The following is a 22,823-nucleotide window of genomic DNA, read 5'->3' as shown; positions in this document are numbered from 1 at the left end:
ATGGTATCATAAATACATAATGAAGACCCAGTGAATTATTGACAAATGAAATGAACTGCCACCAAGAGAAATGTAAAACAAAAATACTTGAGGTATAATTTTATATAATGTACCTATTTTATGTGCGTTATGGGGCCAGCAGATTCATTTTGTAAATTCCATTAAGTTAAAGTCTGGATGGGTGTTCCCTCTTGGTCACGCTGATATATATATATATATATATATATATATATATATATATNATTAGATCTATATGTGTATATATATATTAGATATATATGTGCATATATATATTAGATATATATATATATTAGATATATATGTGTGTATATATATTAGATATGTATATATATTAGATATATATGTATATATATTAGATATCTGAAACTTCCCAGCTTATTTCTTTGAAATTTAGTCATGTTTTAAACAGAGTTTCCCATTTAGGCACTGTCTATACCATACACTTAAAATACATGTAGGGAACCTGGTTCTATACAGATGTACCTCATTTAAATGTGAGTGTTTTGATACCCTGTACAGTTCAGGTGCAACTATATGGGTATGTATGTATGCCTGTGAATCCTCCAAGTGGCTTTCTGAGTATTCGTCTTCAACAGCACAAATGATATTTGACAGCTCTAAATATATCTTTGCAGATATTGATAACAGTGGGTATGTTAGTGACTATGAACTTCAGGACCTATTTAAGGAAGCAAGCCTTCCTCTTCCTGGCTACAAGGTACGCGAGATTGTGGAGAAAATTCTAGCAGTTACTGACAACAGCAAAGATGGCAAAATCAGTTTTGAAGAGTTTGTGTCAGTAAGTAATCTAATTCTCTCCTAGTTACTATTTATTTTACTTCAAGCAGAATTTTAATAATGTCATTGCTAGCTTTGGTTAGATCTAGCTGGAGAGGCCAGAAAATCTAACATTTTTAAATGATGGTAACACTACTACTAATTATTATTGTAAAAATAATTTTCATAAAAAATTCAAAAAGCAAAGGAAAAGGGGCTGGGGCTGTAGCTCGGTAGTAGAGCACTTGCTTACCATGTGTGAGGCACTGGGTTCGATTCTCAGCACGGTGCATAAATAAAATGAAGGTCTGTCAATAACTAAAAAAAAAAAAAAAGGAAAATATCATTGAATGGAAGTCAGGTTTAGTAGTAGTTCATGTCCTACAATAACTATATTGAATTATTTTTTATTATCCATGAATATAATTGAATAAATACTTATGAAATATAAATGATCTGTTTTTGCATTCCTCATTTGAGCTCTTGGCACTGTGAATAATGGGATGACCAAAAAGAGACATGGTCCTTGCTTTCATGGAGTTTACATGTGGTTGGGAATGCAAAATATCACATAACTAGATAAATGATATCAACTATGATAATTGCTATGAATAGTGTGGTGCATGTTCCATGAGAGTTTGTAAGTAGAAGGAATTGAACTTTGAGGGGAGGCTGGAAAACTCAGGGTCTCAGGAAAGGTATCCCTGTGAAGACCCAGCTGAGATCTGAAGAAAGATGTTAAATAGAAAAAGGCTGTTGGGAGGTAGAGGTGACCACATGTGCAGAGGCCCTGTGGTTACTCTTAAGCAATTGAAAAAAGGGATAGTATGCTGCAGCTGAGGTAGTATGGATAAGGATCATAGCTGGAAAACTCAGATCAGGTCATGACAGCTCTTAATATATCCTGGAAGATATTGATAACAGTGGGTATGTTAGTGACTATGAACTTCAGGATCTATTTAAGGAAACAAAATGTCCTTGTAGGATATTGGTTTTTATCCTAACAACAGGAAGTTAAGGGAAGGAAGAGTATGAGGTGACATGATTAGATTTGCATTAACAACAGCAAATCACTGGCTGCTACATGGAGAAATGTCAGCCTCTCCAATCTCTGAATTGTCTAATAAGAGAGATGAGGAGAGGGTGTTTCTATAAGCCTGTTATTTCCTGCAATAGCTGACATGTTTACTTTAACATGTATTCACTTGGAATATTTAGGTAGGAAAATGCCTTCATTATGGAATTTAAAAATATTTATCATGTGGTTAGTTATTCCTTAGATTGTCAGTACAAAAGATCATGGCAAATCCAGAAGAATTATTTCGGTATGTTCAATTTAAGCTTAGTTTTGACTTGTTCCAGTGGTTGGCAGGGGGGCAGACATTTATTCATTTTTTGATTTTGATAAAATGACATGAAAGTTCTCTTTATTCACAAACATTCAATATGAAAACACTTGATTCATATTTATTTTTGTGTCATTTCAAATAAACATCTTTTATTTCACCAGATTTTTATGATTATCTGATTCTCAATTTTGCTTGTATTCCATTCTAGCTAATGCAAGAATTAAAAAGCAAAGATATCAGCAAAACATTCCGAAAAATAATTAACAAGAGGGAAGGGATTACTGCTATTGGGGGAACTTCATCCATTTCCAGCGAGGGCACACAGCATTCTTACTCAGGTAACCACCACCCCAAATCTGATCTTTTAGGCATTGATTCAGTAAGTGCCACACTTCAACAAAACTAAGATGCCATTTGTTGTAATTCATACCATTATTTTGTCTATCACTGAGGGGAAAAACCTTCCTCCAGACTAAATTATGCTGTGATTTCAAATTTAAAATATATCTCAATGTTAGAGATGTCAAAATGAAAATATCCTGGAATCACTGATATCAACGAATTCCAACCATGTTGTCAGGTTCAGTGGACATCAGAGAGACAACAGACATTGAAAACAACAGAATGAAAATTATTTATGTTTGAGCACTGGCTATGTTTTATCATGACTTTTGAATGGATTTTTCATCCTGACTAGAAAGGTGGCTTTACTTTTAGAACTGGTTGAGGAATGGTGGAAAGGCTTATTTTAAGGATTTTTTTCCCCTTCCATTTTCCAAAAGCTGAGCTTTTTGACTTTTTTTTTTTTAATCAAGCAACCAAGCGACTAGAGAGCATGGCACCTGATTTCCTTGATCTGATAGAACCACTGGATTGTTGCCCAGTGGGAAATCCAGAGTCATTTTAACTCTTACGGTGAGGAGTCTTGACCCATGTTAGCTTACTTCTCAGGGTTAAGATGTCTAAGAACCCTTGGCCAAGTTCCTTTTTATTCATATGAACATAATTAGAACTATGCTTTTGATAAAATTCCTTGTAACATTTTTCCTATGAATAAAGGAATTTGTTAATTGTCCTCTTGATCCTCTTCCTTTCTAATTGGATTTTCCTCTTTCAGATTTCGCCTATCCATTGTATTTTTTTCTTAGCCATTTCCCACTAGGGAATTAGTGGTAAAGGAATTAGTCTGTAACTGATACCTCCACTTTTGTTGTTTCTTTGTTTTGTGGCACAGGGGATTGAACCCAGGGCCTAGCACATGCCTACTAGTACTTAGCTGCACCCACTGTCCTTTTTATTTTGTTTTGAGATAGGATCTTATTAAATTGCCCAGGCTGATCTTGAACTTGTGATCCTCCTGCCTCAGCCTCCTGAATAGTGGGATTATAGTGCACTACCATGCCAGAAAGGTATTAACCTTTTACCTCAATTTTGGCTTGTCCATTCTACTGAAATGACTATATTTTAAAAAAGAAAACAAAAAATATTGAGGTAAAATATGCATTCAGCCAAATGCTGTAATTGTAAATACATAGCTTAAAAATGTTTTACATGTGCATATATCCATGTGGCTTCCTGCCAGATCATTATATGGAATATTTCCTTCATCCTGTGTGGCTTTCTCATGCCCCTAATTGTAGCTGTTTCTCCCCAGATATAAATACTTCTCTGTTTTCTGTCACCACAGATTTTTACCTGTTTATTGAGATATAAATAGTAAAGTGCATAAAGTAGACTTTTCTTAACTTGATGACTTTAAAAAAAATTTTTTAGTTGTACACAGACATAATACCTTTATTTTATTTATTTATTTTTATGTGGTGCTGAGGATCGAACTCAGTGCCTCACATGTGCAAGACAAGTGCTCTACCACTGAACTGCAACCCCAGCCCAACTTGATGACTTTCAACAGATGAATACTTCCACCTATGTAGAAAAAGATATAGAACATATAATGGCTTTTAAAAAAACAGCTTTAATGAGATATAATGGTGATATTGAGAAATTCACCCTTTTAAATTATTATTCAGAGTTTTTAGTATATTCAGAGTTGCACAATTATCATCATACTTCATTTCAGAATATTTTCATTACAGAGGGATAAACCCCTAGATCCTCAGCAGTTGTTCCTCATTTCCCCCTCTCTGAAGCCTCTGCAACCATCACCCCACTTTGTGTTCCTATAGATTTGCCTATTCTGGAAGTTTCATATAAATAGAATCATTGCAGTGGCCTTTCCATTGATAGGCATTTCTTCACTAGCATTTTTCAGGGTTCATCTATGTTATAGCATATATCATACTTCATTCCTTTTTACTGCTGAACATTCCATTCTGAGGATAATATCACATTTTGTTCATCCTCTTATGAGTTTATAAACATTTTGGGTCGTTCTCAGTTTTTGACCATTATGAATAATGCTGTGTGAACACTCATGTATGTGTTTTTTTGTGTGTGGATATGTGCTTTCAGTTCTCCTGAGTATCTGCCTAGGAGTGGAATTGTGGATCTTTTGATATCTCTGTTTAATATTTTTAAAGAATTGGCAAACTGTTTTTCAAAGTGGCTGTACTGTTTTCTATTTCCTCCAGCCACATATGAGGTTTCTAGTTTTTCACATCTGTATCAACACTTGTTATTGTCCATTTAAAAAAATTACAGCCATCTTAGCAGGGCCCAGTGGTGCAGGCCTATAATTTTAGCACTTCAGGTGGCTGAGTCAGGATAACAAGTTTGAGGCCAGCCTTGGCAACTTAGCAAGACCCTATCTGAAAGTAAACAATGAAAAAGAGCTGAGGATGTGGCTCAATTATAAACTGTCCCCTCTATGGCAAAAATAAAATAAAAGCCATTGCAGTGTGTCATTTCTTTATTCCTCTACCTGGAACATTTTCCCTTTCTCTGCCCATTTTTACCTGCTGATAGCCTTCCTTTCAAATAGTGCCTTCTCTGTAAAGTTTTTGTTTTGTTGCTGTTTGTTTTGAGATGATCTCACTGCCCAGGCTGGTCTCTCACCTCAGTTTCCTGGAGAGCAGAGACTACAGGCAAGCGCCTTGCACGCAGCTCTGTAAATCTTTATTGATCAATACAAACACAAGTGATTATTTCCTTCTTCAAACTTTTAAAACATTGCATGTATATGTGGTGTATATATTTCCCTTATGTGTCATTTCTTTGGATATTTGTTTTATCATTACACTATAATCTCTTGATGGTAGGTATAGTGTCTTAGTGATCTTTAAATCCCTAGACTCTTGAGTCCTTCTAAGGAGATACTCATGGTGGGACAAGTAGATAAGAAGGCACATGAGTATATGTACAAAGGAGAAATACTGATGATTTTTTATGTTTTTACTGACTATATAGATGGTGGATTGAATTTTGAGGGTACTTGCCAGATATACCCTTAGGAAAATTACCTAATTCTGCTAATTCTGATGGAAAGAGAGATTAATCACTTTGAGGATTTATATTGTTAAATAATTTTATATTTACAGAATAATAATAAAGCTGTAGAACATTTTTACTTCAAGTTCCTTCCTATTTTCCTTATTAAATAGCACAGCAACACTTTCTGAAGATTAATGTACCCATACTATAAGCCATGTATTGAGAAATCAATGATGAAGATGACTAAGAGAGTGCTGGTATCTAGATTTGTGACAATTAATTTTCTTATGGTAAAGATTTCACAGAAATGGAGCTGTTTTATTCATTTGAATAACCCCCTGTCCTCTCCTTCCGTTTTTTGGTGCTGGGGATCTAACCCAGGGCCTTACTCATGCTAAACAAGAGCTCTACAACTGAACTACATCTCCAGCTCAAACAAATCTTGATTGAATTCAGTATTTATTTTGTAAGCCAAAAATCTGTTTTAGGGGGTAGAATTTATTGTCATGGATCTTTGTGGGTTTCCCCCCCTATTTAAGTATCTGTCTGTGTCTATATCTGTATTTGACCTCTGACATTTTGCTGCTGATTCATTAGGTTTCAGAAGCAATACATATTTGGAAAGATTTTAGAATCAAATCAAATGTCGTGCTCTTTTAAGATATACACCTTCCTACCTTCTGTGCTAATATTTTGGATGAAAAAGTAGAATGAATTTCCCTTTATCCCTTTCTTCAACATTTAGTGTCTTAGTAGAATTTTATTAATAGTCATCTGATATCTTTAAGCATAAATTAAAAAGTATGTTTTTGTAGTGTTTGATAAACTTTGTAAAATGTGCTTTGCCTGTCAAAATTTTCTGTTTCCAGAGGAAGAAAAAGTGGCTTTTGTTAATTGGATAAACAAAGCCCTAGAGAATGACCCTGACTGTAAGCATCTTATACCTATGAATCCCAACGATGACAGCCTTTTCACATCTCTTGCAGATGGCATCCTTCTCTGGTGAGTAAAGCGTCTAGTTACAGGAGATTGTTCTTAACTGTCCCTATTGATGAGCATTCCATGACAACTACAATTCAGCAAATCTGTGTTCTTTTGGAATTAGTGGGTACTTGCAGGTCTTGTAGGATTTGTGCTGCATAGAAAATTAAGTACTATATGTTTTCTGACATTTTCCATGCAGTCCCTTATTTTCCTGTTATCATAGTAATCCAGGAAAGTTTTGAGTTGATACTTAGATGCATTTTAAAATGTTTACATTGTCACAATTTTTTTTCCTGATAAGGAAGTATTGACTATTCACTGGGACAGGAAGATGATCAGATGTAAAAGGAAGGTACATTTTAGTTGTATATAAATGAAAATAATGTTTTAAATTGATCTTAGATCTTTAGTCTATTCTGTTCATATACCATAAACCTTGTAAGTGTGTTTTGTATTCCCAGCATACTTCTTTGTACAAAGTTTTTTTTTTTTTTTAACTCTATGAAAATACCAAGAACTTCCAAAGAAGCAAATAGCCATCAGAAATATTCTTACCACCCATTGTTAACAATTATTAACATCTTGGCACATTTTCTTTAGTTTTTTTTTCTGTATATTTACTTTAAAAAAATACCAACTCCTATCCATAAGTATGAGTTATTAATGTTTAGGTCATTATGTGAAATATATACCTCAACCTCTGCCTGCAATTCTGATCTCTTCCTCTGGCCTTTGGAGAATTTCCTAGTGTAAATTAAATATATTCTAAAAGAAACAGACAACACTCATATTATTTCTTTAAAGATGTCTGAATTGTTGAAGTCCTAGAAAGACAAAGTTCCTGGCTCCTTATCTTTCTGCAATAACAGTAATTTTAACAATCTTGATACTATTTCATGGAGCGCTGGCTTCTTGAGAATTTGTTTACATGAAATATTGATCATTAAGTAAAATAAAGAGTCACAAAAAGAAAATGCAAGATGGTTAAAATAATTGGGAGTAAATGCTAAGATTACTGCAATGATATATTTTAAGATAGGAAATATTTCTTAGATTTTAAAAACTGATATGATTATAAACAATTTAAAGAAATTAACTATTATCTTCAAAATTTAACTATTATGGTTACTTGCAAAATTAAAAAATTTCTGGAATTTTAAACTAAATTATTCCCTTTTCTTTAGCAAAATGATCAACTTATCTGAACCAGATACAATTGATGAAAGAGCCATTAATAAGAAAAAGCTCACTCCTTTTACTGTTTCTGTAAGTATTTGTCCTTTGCTAGTAATATGTTACTATCGTATAAACTACGTATAAACTATAAGGTTTTTATTAATGGATAATTGGGCCCTGGTAAAACTTTTGATTTAATATAATTGTTTTCTTATAAAAACTTGGTTTTTATTAAATAAAAACTCAGCTGCATTTGGTAATAAGTAGAATTAAGATTCTAAGTACTTCAGGGCCAGTGTTGTAGCTCAGTGGTAGAGTGGCACTTGTGAGGCCCTGGGTTTGATCCTCAACACTACATGAAGATAAATAAATAAAAAATAAAGGTATTATGTCTATCTACAACTAAAAAAAAAAAGATTCTAAGTATTTCAGGTAACTGTCTTTAAGTTACTTTAAGTTAATAGTATTCAACTTATGTTATTGTAATAATGAAGTTGTTAATGATTACTTTTTTTTTTTTTTTTTTTTTTTTTTATTGGTTGTTCAAAACATTACACAGCTCATGACATATCATCTTCCATACATTTGATTCAAGTGGGTTATGAACTCCCATTTTTTACCCCAAATACAAGTTGCAGAATCACATCGGTTACACATCCACATTTTTACATAATACCATATTGTTAATGATTACTTGATACTAGTTTTTCTTTTTTTTTTTTTTCCCCTGTGGTTCTGGAGCTTGAACCCATGGCCTCGTGCGTGCTAGGCAAGCCCTTTGCCACTGAGGTACACCCCAAGTCCTGATGCCAGAGATCTTGTTGGCTGGTTGTAAAAACAGCACTGCAAAGTTTTAGCATATCACACAATTTTTATTCTTTTTGTGCTAGATTCTTCTGTACTCAGCTTTTCTATACAGATCTTGTTGAAATCCAGAAATTTTTAATTATAATTTTGCCCTCAAAATGTCTACATAAATGGGTAGATATTAAAATTTACTGAGTACTTACTAGGTACCAGTTGTTATTCTAAACACACCATGTGAATTATTCCATTTACTCCTTCCTGTAACCTTATAGTAGACATGTACATGAATTTGTTGATGAGATAACTGGGTCACTGACAGGCACACTGTGGCAGAGCCAAGGTATGATCCCAGAGGTCTCCAGAGCTCTTCCTCTTTATCATCATGCTGTACTGCCACTCTTATGTGGTGGTAGCAATAGCAACTATTTAATATGTGGTCACAACAGAAATTATTAAAATTTAACTACTGCTAATCTGTTTCTTCACTTGGCAAGTACAGAACTTAATTTTGCTCAAATTGTTAGATTTCTTCTTTTGGAAGCTAGGACCTCAGGTCAGTGGTACAAAGTTAGTCTTAGACTATTCAAGGAGTTCCCTCTTCCTGTTATTCTTGAGAAGTATAAAACTAGATGTTGACTACATGGCTTTATTGATTTCTCACTTGCCAGTAGGCTAATAATGTTGCATATCCCTAGTAAAAACTACCATTTTTAAAGAAGCCCATTTCTAATTGCAGTTGCCAGATCATCTTGTGCTAGAATCTTCTCTTCAGCTAATAGCTGTAATTATTGAAAATATTCATATCCATCTTATTTTTAGTATACATGTGTCCCATAAATTTTTATGGCACTGAATATGAAGTACAACATGTACAATATGAAATACAATATGAATATGAAGTACAACATTTCTTACTTTTTTATAAACTTAATTTGGTTTTAATTTTAGTACATGTATGCAGTGCATTGAAAAAACAAAGAAAAATATTCTGTAAATATTTTGCAGTAGCTACAGAATGGATCTGAGGGGTTAAGTATTGTTCCTTTATTTTTAGAGATAGAATTCTTTCAGTAGCCTAAGCTTTTAGGATGCTTGAAAGAGAGTACTAATATAGAATGAAAAAAGACTGAGAATTTTGAGAAGGGGAAAGTGTTACCATGGATATTAACTCTGTCTTGTTTGTTCAGGATTTCAGAACTCAGGGAATAATAGATTTGCTATAAAATTACTAGTTTCACATGGAATTTTATCCCAAAGAAGCCTAATTCATTTGTTAAAGATTATAAGATTGTGTTAATAATGTTTTTCATCTTCTTATGGTAGATTTATGTGGTATATATATATTCATGTGATACATGAAAGAAGAAAAAGATAAGGAAAGGGTGAAGTAATGCACAGTAGTTATGAAAGCAGGGAAAAGGGCAGATCAGGTAAAGAAGAGGACTTGTAATCTTGGAGACTTTCTCACCTTTTTTATCTACCCAGAGTACTACTGAGCTGCATTCTTGTGCTTGTATATCATTATTAGAAACAATTAATTATGTGGATAAGACTCTCCAAAACAAAAAATAGTGATTTCAGGATTTAGAAAATCAGGAAACCAACACAAGACTAGCTATAGGAAGTTGAATCTGTTCGTTACCAAATGAAAAAGAAAGAAAGAAAGAAGAAAAGTTCAATGCAATGAATATACTCACATACATACCAAGTACATATGTTTGTACTTCATATGTTTGTACAGTGTATATAAATGTACACATATTCATATACCACTTTGCAAATTTCCTTTTCCAAGATAAAACCTTAGTTTTATCTTGCATGCATTACAGCTTAAACAGGAAAACATTATAATTCTCATTTGGATATTCCTAATGGTGTAGAAGTTATGTGATGTAAAATAAGGATGAAGTCTAAATAACAAGTCATGCCTTCTTTCTTATTAACCGAATTAGTATATAGCACAGCCCTCTAAATATCGTTGATAAGGGGCTGGAGTTGTGACTCAGTGGTAGAGTGCTTGCCTAGCACATGTGAGGCACAGGGTTTGATCTTAGTACAACATAAAAATAAATAAAGGCATTGTGTCCATATATAACTAAAAAAATAAAATAAATCATTAACAAAAGTGTATACATTTTGGAGATTCCTTGGAAAATTGGGAATGAAACCAGCTTTTGACCCAGCTATCCCCCTCCTTGGTCTATACCCAAAGGACTTAAAATAGCATACTACAGGGCCACAGCCACATCAGTGTTTATTGCAGCACAATTCACAACAGCTGATCTGTGGAACCAACCTAGATGCCCTTCAATAGATGAATGGATAAAGAAAATTTGGTATATATACACAATGAAGTATTTACTCAGCAATAAAAGAGAATAAAATCATGGCATTTGCAAGTAAATGGATGGAGTTGGAAAATATCATGTTAAGTGAAGTAAGCCAATCCTCCAAAACCAAAGGCTGAATGTTTTCTCTGATATAAGGAGGTTGATTCATAGTGGAGTTGGGAAGAAGTTTAGATGAACTCTAGATAGGGCAAAGGGGTGGGAGGAGAAAGGAGGGGGCATGGGGATAAAAAAGATGGTGGAATGTGATGGACATCATTACCCTATATACATGTATGAAGACATGAATGGTGTGAATATACTTTGTATACAACAAGAAAAAAAGTGTATACATTTGAAATTGAACCTTTATGGAAAAGGAAATTTGCAAAGTGGTATGAAGTTAAAAAAAAAAAACTTATAGTACATTTTCAAGACTGTTAGTGAAGACTTGGATAGTTAATCAAAATAGAAGGGATATGGGCCAGGGTTGTAGCTCAGTGATAGAGTGCTTGCCTAGCATGTGTGAGGCACTAGGTTCAATTCTTAGCATCACATATAAATAAGTAAAAATAAAATTCTATGAACAACTGAAAATTTTTTCTAAAAAAAATAGAAGGGGTATAAAAAAATAAAAAAAATAGAAGGGGCATATACGAAGCCATCTAAAAGAAGAGAGTGAATTTTTCTACCTGGTAAAGTGGGCAGTTTCTTTGTTAGTTTACTATTGCACAGAAAAAATGGGAGAAAATGGATGGGTAATCCAGATAAACTGCCATTTTCCTTGTTTCTTTTGTTAGTATTCCTGTTACAAGTTAGGACACAAACACAGGGAGGAACACCTCTCTCATATTCCATTTGTTTGTGGTTTCCCACTGTCCTTATCTTTCCCACCAACAGAAAGAAGTTTGGGTACTCAGGGCAGTTGTCCATGGTAAGGTTCGGAGAGCAACCTCTTCATGAAGTTCTCCTGTTCTTGTTTTTTTAGATGTTTAGAAGTGGCTTTAGAAAATAGTAGCTCTCCTATTCCCTATTAACAGTAGGGCAGTAAATTTTTATTTACCAGATAGAAACTACTGTTTATTTGAAAGATACACATTGCAACTTTTTAAATTTTTCTTTAAATTAATTACTTGTAAGACACCTTATATACTTGTGTGCAGAGTCAATGTTTAAAAAAACACCACCAAAAAAAATGATTCCCTCTTATATCCCCAACACACTACAGTAAGAGAAAAACACCACCTGCAAAACTAGCTATGTCTTAGAGCCAGGAAGGTGAGGGAAGTATTTGGGATTTGGAATTGTGATTTAAGGTGAGTTTTTCTATGTGAGAGAAGTGGCGAGAGGAGCTGGATTCAGGTTGTGTCAGCCACTCTATACAATAATCCAAGACTGGTAAGTAGAGTGACACGGGGAAGTTTTCAAGGTGAGGAATGAAAGATATTAGGGTATATGTTGTCCACTAATGTTTTTCATTGGAAGGCTAATGGGTCTTTTAGGCAAAGCCTGCAATGAGCAATCAAATCTTTTGCCTTGGTTCAAGATTCCTGGAAGAATAACATTATGCTCATGAAGACAGAGGAACAGTAAAGTCAGTGAAGACAATGGAAATATCTTACAAAGCCATATTAATGTAGATAATAGTGTGGTTTTGCTTGTCAGTGTCCAAGTTGAGAATAGTGGTCAAAAGTTTTGGTTTTTACAGTCAGCTTGGTGAAGTTACATACTTTTTTTGAATACATTTCATATTGTCAAGGCATATGAATTGAGTTATTCTAAGATAGACTGAAATAATTCCAGTAATAGTCAATTTCTTCCCCCTGTTGATGTATTCTGGGGAATCATAAGTGGAGCAAACATCCTTTGTTCTCTGGAGAGAAAAGAGGTCAAGCCTAAATTTGTAGAAGCTATGACATGAAAGTTGTATTGATTTGATCTAAGGTAACTTAAAAACATCTGGAGCTATTAAAAATCTTCTAAGACTTCCATAGAATATTTTAACTTTACTTAGTGTTTTCATATTTATCATATTTATTTACTTATGAAATTATAAAGTTGTTGAGGGATTCTTTGGTTCTGCTGCTTTCTGATGAACTATATTTAAAAGAACATTGCCACAAAAATAATTCCAAATGCTTCCTTTAATTACTCCTCACTGATCCCCAAGAGATAACACCATTTACTCGGAGCCTAGCAAGATAAATTGCTTTAGTATATATCTTGAGAAAGCCACTAAGATATTTACTGTGCTTTGAAGACTATGCATAGTTGCTTTTGTTAAATAGTTGCTATTGCTACCATCACATGAGAGTGCTAGTACAGCATAGTGATTAAAAGGAAGGGCTCTGGAGACCGCCTCGATCAGGCTCCACCACTGTGCCTCGGTTTACTCACCTGTAAAATCCATCTTCAGAGTTACTTTAAAATTTTTCTGGAAATGAAAACTAATTGAACATCATTTTTAAAAGAAGTGCTTCCAAATGGAGACTTTATAAAAGTAAAAATCATTACCCCAGCACTAATAAACTGAGAGTACTGAAATTTCTAAGGCAATATGCCATTAACTATATTTAAACAGTGAAAATTTACATGAGCATGTTAATAGCTTCCTTCTTTTCACATATTTACAACTTAACTATGATATAGGGAAGGGAGTGACTAGTTTCGTGTGGAAGAGGATGTAGGGAAAGAAAATGCTTGAGGTGAGGAATGAGCATGCGACTTGAGGAAATGGAACATCACAGGTCAAAGGACTTTGTGTCTTGGCCAAAGCATAGACCATTTGAAATACAAGGAGGTGAGGCCAGAGTGAAGTCCTGAAAGTTTTTGATTTCCCCATTAAGGATTCAAACATGAATCTCTTCTTTCCCTCCATACCTTCTTTCACTCTTACCCATTCATTCATGTATTTAGTAAATGTTTGCTGAGCAGGTAAAATGTGCCTCAGTACTAGAAAACACATCAAACAGATCAAAGTGCCCGTTGTTATAGAGTCCATACTCTTAGTTGGGAGAGAGATAACAAGAAACAAATATATGTCAGAAAAGGAGTAAAATATGGGTAACTAATACCAGCAGGGGCAGTGATGATGCTGTTGATTAGATCTGTGATGATCAGAGATCTCACAGGTCATATGCATTTGAGCAGAGTTTTAAAGCAACTGTGTATTTGGGGGAAGCATGTTCCAAGCAGAAGGCACAGCAAGTTCAGAGGACCTGTATAACCAGAACAAAGTAAGAGGAGACAGTGGTAGTGACAGGGGACATATGAAGGATTTCAAAGCTGGGGACACTATCAGCTTTATATTTTACTAGGATCACTGAAAGCAGGACATTGTGGAGGATGGGTTGGAGAGAGTAAGTCTGCGGATGGTCTTTAGGAAGTTAGGAAATTGTTAAAGAAAGGCACTGACAGTTTTCAGAGGTATTTGGATAGTGGAATTGACAGAAACAGATGATTGGTCATGGGAGGCGAGGAAGCACAAGGATTCTCTTAGGTTTCTGACTTAGGAGAAAGGAGGAAAGAATGAAAATTGGTCCAGTGATCCAAGACAGAAAATAAAGAAGGAAAAACAGGTTTTAACAGGGATGAAAGGAAGATCAGCAAAGCATGGTGAGAAAATTTGGTTATTTTGGACTTACTGGATTTAAGGTCCTTGAAGAACAGCCAGGTAGATATAAGTGTGTTTACAGGGTAGAACTTAGAGTGGGAGCTTAGAGGAGTGATGGCCTAAGGATTCATATTTGAACTCATTGGTACATAAAGATGATAGTTAAAACCATGAGATTTTTAATAGTAGTAATTTAGTTGTATAAATATTACTTTATGTTTAAAAATCTGAAATTCATGCGATCCATTATTTTTTGATTGGGGGGAGGTGCAGTCTTGTGGGACTGACCCCTTTTTGTTTGTTTTTTAGACATACATGACAGTAGAGTGTAGTTTGACATATTATACATATATGTAGTATAACTTAGAATAATTAGAATCCAATTCTTGTGGTTGTACATTATGTGGAGTTACACTGGTCATATATTCATATATGAATATAGGAAAGCTATGTCTGATTCATTCTACTGTCTTTCCTATTCCCACTCCCCTTCCTTGCCTTCATTCTTCTTTGTCTAAGCCAATGAACTTCTATTCTTCCTCTCCCCACCCTTCCTTGTTGTGGGTTAGCATCCACATATCAGAATATCCAGCCTTTGGTATTTTGGGGACTGGCTTATTTCACTTAGCATGTTATTCCTTAGTTCCATCTATTTATCAGCTAATACTATAATTTCTTTCTTCTTTATGGCTGAGTAATACTTCATTGTGTAAATAAACCACATTTTCTTTATCTATTCAGCTGTTGTAGGGCACCTAGGTTGGTTCCATAGCTTGGCTATTGTGAACTGAATTGCTATAAACATTGATGTGGCTATGTTGCTTTAGTATGCTGATTTTAAGTCCTTTGGGTATAAACTGGTTAGTGAGATAACTGGGTCGAATGGTGGTTCCATTCCAAGTTTTCTAAGGAATCTCCATACTGCTTTCCATAATGGTTGCTCCAGTTTGCCATCCCACTGGTATGTACGAGTGCACCTTTCTGCTATATCCTCGCCAACATTTATTATTACTTGTATTCTTGATAATTGCCATTCTGACTGGAGTGAGAATCCACTATTTCTTGCAAATAACTTGTAGACAGGAACTTAGAAAGTATTTCCTCATTTGTAATTTTTTTTTTTTTTTTTTTTTTTTTGGTGATTCAGGAAAATCTAAACCTAGCCCTGAATTCTGCTTCAGCCATTGGTTGTACAGTGGTCAACATTGGTGCACAGGACCTCAAAGAAGGAAAACCTCACTTGGTTTTGGGACTTCTCTGGCAGATCATCAAAGTTGGTCTTTTTGCTGATATTGAGATTTCCAGGAATGAAGGTGAGATCTTCAAAAATGTTCATTTTTCGTTGACACAAACCACATTCAGAAGAATTTACATTTTTTCGTTTTCATCCCAGCTTTGATTGCATTGCTGAATGAAGGTGAAGAACTGGAGGAGCTGATGAAGCTTTCTCCAGAGGAGTTACTTCTGCGGTGGGTGAACTACCACCTCACCAATGCAGGATGGCGCACCATCAGCAACTTCAGCCAAGACATTAAGGTTTTCATTTTAATGTTCAAATTAGTCACATGAACCAAGGATGTGGAATGTAAAGTATTTAAAAATAGTTTTTTAAATTATATTCACAAAAATCCCAATTATATACACAGAATTTTTAAAAATTAACTGATGTATTGATTTTTCATAAGTATTATAATTGATGGTGAGAGGAAGGAGGAGCTAGCCTCAACAGATTAAAACAGTCTTTACTATTTTATTTGTCACATTTCTGCTAAATTATAATGAGAGGGCTGGGTTGTGGCTCAGTGGTAGAATGCTTGCCCAGCATGTGTGAGGCAATGGGTTTGATCCCCAATCCCCAGCGCCACCTTAAAACAAACAAACAAACAAAAAACCTAAATAAACAAAATAAAGGTATTATGTCCATCTACAACTAAAAATATTTTTTTTTAAAGATTAAGTGAGCCCATTAATTTGTACTGAGAATGACATCTGTTGGCTCGACTGGAGGCCTGTGGGTCTCACTAGTTCAACACTCTTTCATTTTGCCAGTAATCATCTAACAGGAAACTAAATTGTGTGAGGGCTCAGGGAATCAGGAGGCAAAGGAAATCTTAAGGTATGTCTCTGGACCAGAGAAGCTTAAAATACTTCCCTCTATCCTGGGAGAGCCTTATCAGGGAAAATTTAACACTCATTTCTGCCTAACAAACCATGGTCACTGCTAGGATAGGTATTGCCAGAGGAATCTGGAAAAAAAAATTGGAGTAGTGCTGTATTTAATTTATATGCCCTCTTTAGGTGTATTAACACCTTATGTTTTTGCTGTAATGGTCTAGATGACAATCTTTCAAGTGACATTTTTTACTTTGAACTCTTATGTGTTCATTCAGTTTATTTGGGGGGTTTCTCTTATTCTGGATCCTTTAAAACGCAGTTCAGCTCAGGTCATTCAGACAGCAAGCCCCTCCTGCTGGGTATTATGCCAGGAGTAAGCAATGCAAAGACTCAGCCTGGAAGAAGCTTACAATTTCACAGGGAGGCAAATGTCTAGTAAGGATGTTTCATTTATCTTTTCATATACAGCAAATCATATAAAATTTGCTGGCTTAAAATAATGATTTATTATTTCTCATAATTTTATCGGTTGATGCATCTTGGCTGGGTGGTTCTTCTCCTCCACATACTTTTTTCCTGGGATCTCTGGGTATATTCAGCTATCATTTGGGTGCATCTGGAAGGTGTACAAGAAAGGTTACATGTCTAGTGCCTCAGTGCTCCTCCACCAAGCCTCTCCATGTGGCTATCTTGGGTTTCCACTGCATAGCATGATAGCCTCAAATAGGTGGACTTCTTATGTAGAAGTTAAATTCTAAAGGGAGGAAGCAGAGGCTCTTTTAAGATGTGGGTTTGGAAGGTCCAGAATATCACTTTCACAGCATTCTTTTGGTCAGAGTGAGTCAGAAGGCCAGTTCAAATTAAAGGGAAAAAGAAATAGCCTTTGCTTTTTGATGGGCAGAGCTACATGCATGTGGAATTATGGTAACTGTCTTTGGAGACTTCATGGGATGATTTAATACAACGTGGCCACAGTTTATTTAAAGAGATGGCCAATGGGTGCTATGTAATATAGGGAAGGGTACTTAATTCATTTATAGAGACATCAGGGAAGCCTTCCAGAATATATTTGACCTGAATCTTAATTGATCCTGATGCTTGGGGTTGTAAACAAATGTAAATGGTGGGGTGAGGGGCTTTCAGGTACCCAGAACCACATTGCTAGAAGCTTGGAAGCATAAACTAGCATGATGCATGTAGGAACTCATAAGTAATTCTGTTATTACAGTCACTGAGTTGTTTGTTATTTTACTCTTTGCAATGGGAACAATTTTCTCAATTTGAGCACTTTTTTCTCTAAATGAATGATGATTTTATTCATTTAAAAAATACTATTTTTTTCTTTCCTTGAAGGATTCAAGAGCATATTTTCATCTGCTTAATCAGATTGCCCCTAAAGGTGACCGAGAAAATGGAACTGCCATTGCCATTGACCTTTCAGGATTTAATGTGAGCAGTTTAAATTTTCCTTCTTTCTTTCTTTTGGTATATTGTAGTAAAATTATATGTAACATAAAATTTACCAGTTTTACCATTTTTGAGTATGCAGTTCAAGTGAAATTCAGTATATTCACACTGTTGTACAACTATTACCACTATTTCTCTAGAATTTTTTCATCATTCCATAGTAAAGTTCTGTACCCATTCAACAATAACTCCTCATTTCCCCCTCCCTCAACTCCTGGTAAGAGTTCTGTTCTGCTTTCTGACTGTCAATCCGATGAGTAATTATATTCAAATTTAGAGTATAATACTCTACAGGCAGCATTCCTTGGTGGCGTTCTGTGCCCTTCTTTGAAGTTTGACCCTTTGCTCTTCAGAAGTATTTTTCCACATCCTAAGCTCCAGTCTACAATGCTGAGCCATCTGCCTGTGCCACTGAAGAAAAGGAATTGCAAAATTCTAACCTTGAGTATGTGTCAAATCAACCTTATATCGACGTTTCCCTGGTGCAGTGCAACTGAATGTGTTGATTCTGTGACTCAATGTGTGTCAGGAAAGGAAGTAAGAAGCTGTTATTAGATTGCTAAGCTACTGATTATCAGTTCCACAGTTTACTTTTGGAAATACACAGAATACAACATGGCAATTCCTTGTATTTATGGTATAGGACTGATATAGATCCTGAACCACCAAACATACTTCCTAGGAAGTTTATTCTTTAAGCATAAATTATAAATACTTGGGGTGGTTCTATATAAACATGAAAATATGGTCAGACTATGTGTGTATGAAAATGTATTGAATATTTAAAGTGTAGTTATCCTTAATATTTAGTTTCAAATATGGCAGAAAGTTAGTATTGTAAAACTGTGCAAAGTTTGTAAATTACTTTGAGTCAAAAATCAGAATCTTAAAAAACTTAGGGAATATTTAAAATTTATTATAAAAAATAGACTTAGTATAGTAAATGACCATATGCTCATCTACTAGGTAAACATTTATCAGCTCATGGTCAGTGGATTTATTTAATTTATTCCCAATTTACCTCCTTTCCTATATTATTTTGAAGCAAATTCTAGACATTGTATCATTTCATAAACATTTCAGTATGTATTTGTAGAAGATACTTTTTTAGTATGACCACAACCCTTTATCCCTAAAAAATTAATAATAATCTATAACATCACCTAGTTATTGTTGACATCTTTAATTAATTTGAAAATGTCAAATTTTCCTTTTGTGGTTCATTTGAATTACAATACAAATAAGGTCCACATATTGTGATCTATTGATATCTACCTTTGTAACTTTTATTGTTTAATGGCATTGAATCTATCACTTTCTCATATCATGTACATTTTTACTACTTTAAAACTCTGGTACACAGAATCAGATAGGTTATGATCCTTGGTTATGATAACTCTCTTGATGGGCCTATACATGGACCTCCTTTCATTTTTAGTTGTGATTGTTTTGAAATTGTTATAAGCCTCATAAACCCTCAATCTAACTTGAAAACTAAGACCTTGATGATAATTTTCATTTAGCCATACAGTTCTTCATCTCTCTGCCTCACCTCAGTTTGGTAACCACCATCTTTAATCTTTGTGTTCATTTTTATTTTGCTTCTCTTTTTATGTAGTTTCCTTTCATCAAGTGCATTCCTTATGAAATCTTTTATTTTCCTTGACAACTTCATGTAAAGTTTATCATTATACTTAAATTTCTAGTGCTATTTTGAACTTAATGTCTCTGAGTCACTCATTTTGGAGTTAATGAATGAACTGGTATATTCATACAATGATACACCATCATTATATCATGATATATCATTATATCATGGTGTATCATTGTATGAATATACCAGTTCATTCATCTACTCTCACATTCATGAGCATTTGGCTTGATTTGTTTGTTTCCAGGGTTTTCAAGTTGCTGTTCTTTTTGATTTTAAGTGTTATATGATTCCAAGCTGTTTTTCATTGAAAAAAGAGTATGGGAAATACTACTCAATGTAGAATGGGTGAGGCAACTAAGCCTGGCACTCTACCAGGTGATGGTGTTGCCTACACTTTAACCAACAGGAGCTTACTGATATAATATTTGGGGGGCTTGTTGAGTATTTCAGCAAGGAGTGTTAAATATGACTCAGTAGTCCCAGCAAGAAAACTGAGTGACTTTTTCCTTTTTGATTAGAAAAAGGGGAGGGGGGAGTTGCGATATCTATAACTATAAAAATTATGCCAATCAAAAAAAGGTTTAATCTTAACCATTTTTATTTCCTTGTTTAGGAGAGAAATGACCTGAAGCGTGCTGAATTCATGCTTCAAGAAGCAGATAAACTAGGCTGCAGACAGTTTGTTACTCCTGCTGATGTGGTTTCAGGCAATCCTAAACTTAATTTAGCCTTTGTAGCTAATCTTTTTAACACATATCCATGCCTACACAAACCTGATAATAATGACATCGATATAAATTTATTGGAAGGTATGTTGTTTCTGCCTTTAATTGAAACATTGTATTTCTCTTCTTGTGGTACTGTCTTACTTCGTTGTCAAAGCTAGGGAATTTATTGTAGAAGATGCACTTTATTGTGTGTAGGCATGTGCATCTATTAAAAAGTTCAAATTACATAAAGTGATTGTTGGTTTTGGTTAAAAGAGAATGCTGGGGTAAATTATCTTATTTGTCATTTCTCCATAAGAATTTAGTGGAAACTATCAAGACATTTAAAATATGATCCTATGAGTACCACCAATATGGATAGTGAATTATCTCTTGGAGGAAAAAAAACAATTATTGGTAGCTTTTTTTTCTCCTTTGAAAAGCAGTTTGACTCCAGTATTATTCTCTTTTTAATAGTTTTGGTGTACATGAAAAATATTACAGTATTCATTACTTGTCTTGTGTGTGGGCTACTGTTATCTGTCTCATAATATATAATACTTTCCTATTTTGCTTCATGAAATGCAGATTTGACCCCTCCTAATGTAGGTACTGTATTTAGTACTTTTCTATACTCTAAAAATGTATTCTTTCTGAATGTTCTTTTTATTAGTGCCATTTATTCTTTCCATTTGGGTTGATATTTATTTTTTGCATTGTTCATGCTGTGTTGTCTTAATATGCCTATAGAATGAATAGCGACAAGCAAGAAACAGAAACGAAGTTTAATTAAATAGCAGAACAACAACAACAAAAAAATAGCAGAGCAACACTTTGATCATATATACTCTCGACCTAAAGTGCCTTCTATAGTGATAGGATACTGTAGTTACAAACGCAGTAGGAACTAGTTTTGACAATTGGACGTAATGATTTGATGTAAAGTCTTTATCTTTCTCTCCTGTGATAAATCTTATTTTTTATCACAAGCCATCTTTGAAAGGATTCATTTAGGTTCTACAACAGATTATTTGGCATTATTTAGCTATGTTACATTTACTAAATGTCAGTGAAGCTTATAATATATGAATCATCATAATGACCAAAACATTCTCAAGTCTAGTTTTTCTCCTTGTTTCCCAGCCTCTTGCTTTTTTCTTCCATTCTCACAGCCTCATCCACATGCATACCTATACCCCACTAGTATCAGAATGAGCAGTGCTGGTGGTTGTTGGAGAGAGGCCAGTCTAAGATTTTTTCCTCAGTTGCCCTTATTTGGAGAAGGCAGGGATTCTTCCTGGTGGGGAGAATTTGATGTTGCAGTATTCATTCTCTCACAAAACCACCCCTGCTTCTTTCCTTCCCCAGTGAGACTGAGTGAAAACTCAGTTCATGATCTTTTTCTTTAAGTGCCACAACTAGAGTTCTGATTTCCTTGTCACCTTGTAATTATAGTGTCATGATGAATGAAAGAAATTTCAAATTTCATAAATATATTTTTTGAGAAATAGGATTAATTCAATTCACTCTTCTGAGGGTCAGTTAAATAAGATAAAGACTACATTTTCTACATAGATCTGTAATCAAGAGGAAAAATAGAAAAAAAAGTAGATATACATATATATTTGTAAAGAGAAATTTAGAGTAAAAGATTAGAACTCAAAAATTTAGCAAAGGGGCTGGGGTTGTGGCTCAGTGGTAGAGCATTCACCTAGCATGTGCAAGGCCCTGGGTTCAATCCTCAGCACCACATAAAAATAAATGAATAAAATAAAAGTATTATGTCCAACTACAACTAAAAAATAAACATTAAAAATAATTAAGTAAAAAAGAAGACTGCTAGGTTTTTATCGGTCTGGAAAATTTCAAAATCCCTCTGTGTCTTATAGTAGAAGGCATTGTTTAGAGTGGCATATTAAAAATGATCTGCTTTTTATAGTCACTGAATTCTTGCTAGATAATCTTTTCCAACTTGCTCGCTCTATTTGTCATGTTTGAATTCTTTTGCTAGTGTTCAGCATGCTTTTGAAATTTTTCAGTGTGCACAGGATTGCTACATATTTCCATTAGCATTGACTATATTTGTTAAGATACTATGGAAGTATTTATCAATCCTCTTTATGTAGAACATATGTATGTCCTGATACATCTGCTGAAATGTATTTGACTTTGACTGTCATCAGCATATTTCCTCTGTAAATTTAAGTTTTTATAGATCCCTGTGAATTATGAAGCTTGACCATATCACATCCCAAATTCATATATTAGTATGTCCTCATTGGCAAAGAATTTTATCTGTGAGGAACTAAAAGTACAATTAAATATTAAACCTTTACATCTAATTGATCCAAACAAGTGGGCTACATATAGAGAGACCATCTCAGAATTTATTCATGGTGATAGAAAATACCTAGGCCACAGAATTAGAAAGACTTT

General features: G+C 34.4%; 1 protein-coding gene across 4 annotated transcripts in view; it reads left to right on the top strand.

The window, feature by feature from the left end:
* Positions 1-22,823, top strand: part of Pls1 (plastin 1) — a 114,985-nt gene that overhangs the window by 71,560 nt on the left and 20,602 nt on the right. For all 4 annotated transcript variants that reach the window (XM_015486980.2, XM_048794542.1, XM_048794544.1 and 1 more), the window contains exons 3-10: positions 657-820; positions 2,356-2,485; positions 6,407-6,539; positions 7,706-7,787; positions 15,592-15,757; positions 15,838-15,980; positions 17,913-18,008; positions 20,294-20,489. In XM_015486980.2, coding sequence (XP_015342466.1) covers positions 657-820; positions 2,356-2,485; positions 6,407-6,539; positions 7,706-7,787; positions 15,592-15,757; positions 15,838-15,980; positions 17,913-18,008; positions 20,294-20,489 — 1,110 coding nt within the window. The remainder of the gene's footprint in view (positions 1-656; positions 821-2,355; positions 2,486-6,406; positions 6,540-7,705; positions 7,788-15,591; positions 15,758-15,837; positions 15,981-17,912; positions 18,009-20,293; positions 20,490-22,823) is intronic.

Source organism: Marmota marmota, unplaced genomic scaffold, assembly GCF_001458135.2.
Source record: "Marmota marmota marmota unplaced genomic scaffold, marMar, whole genome shotgun sequence".
In the NCBI taxonomy this organism is placed as follows: domain Eukaryota; kingdom Metazoa; phylum Chordata; class Mammalia; order Rodentia; family Sciuridae; genus Marmota; species Marmota marmota.
This window is presented reverse-complemented; position numbering and strand designations above follow the sequence as displayed.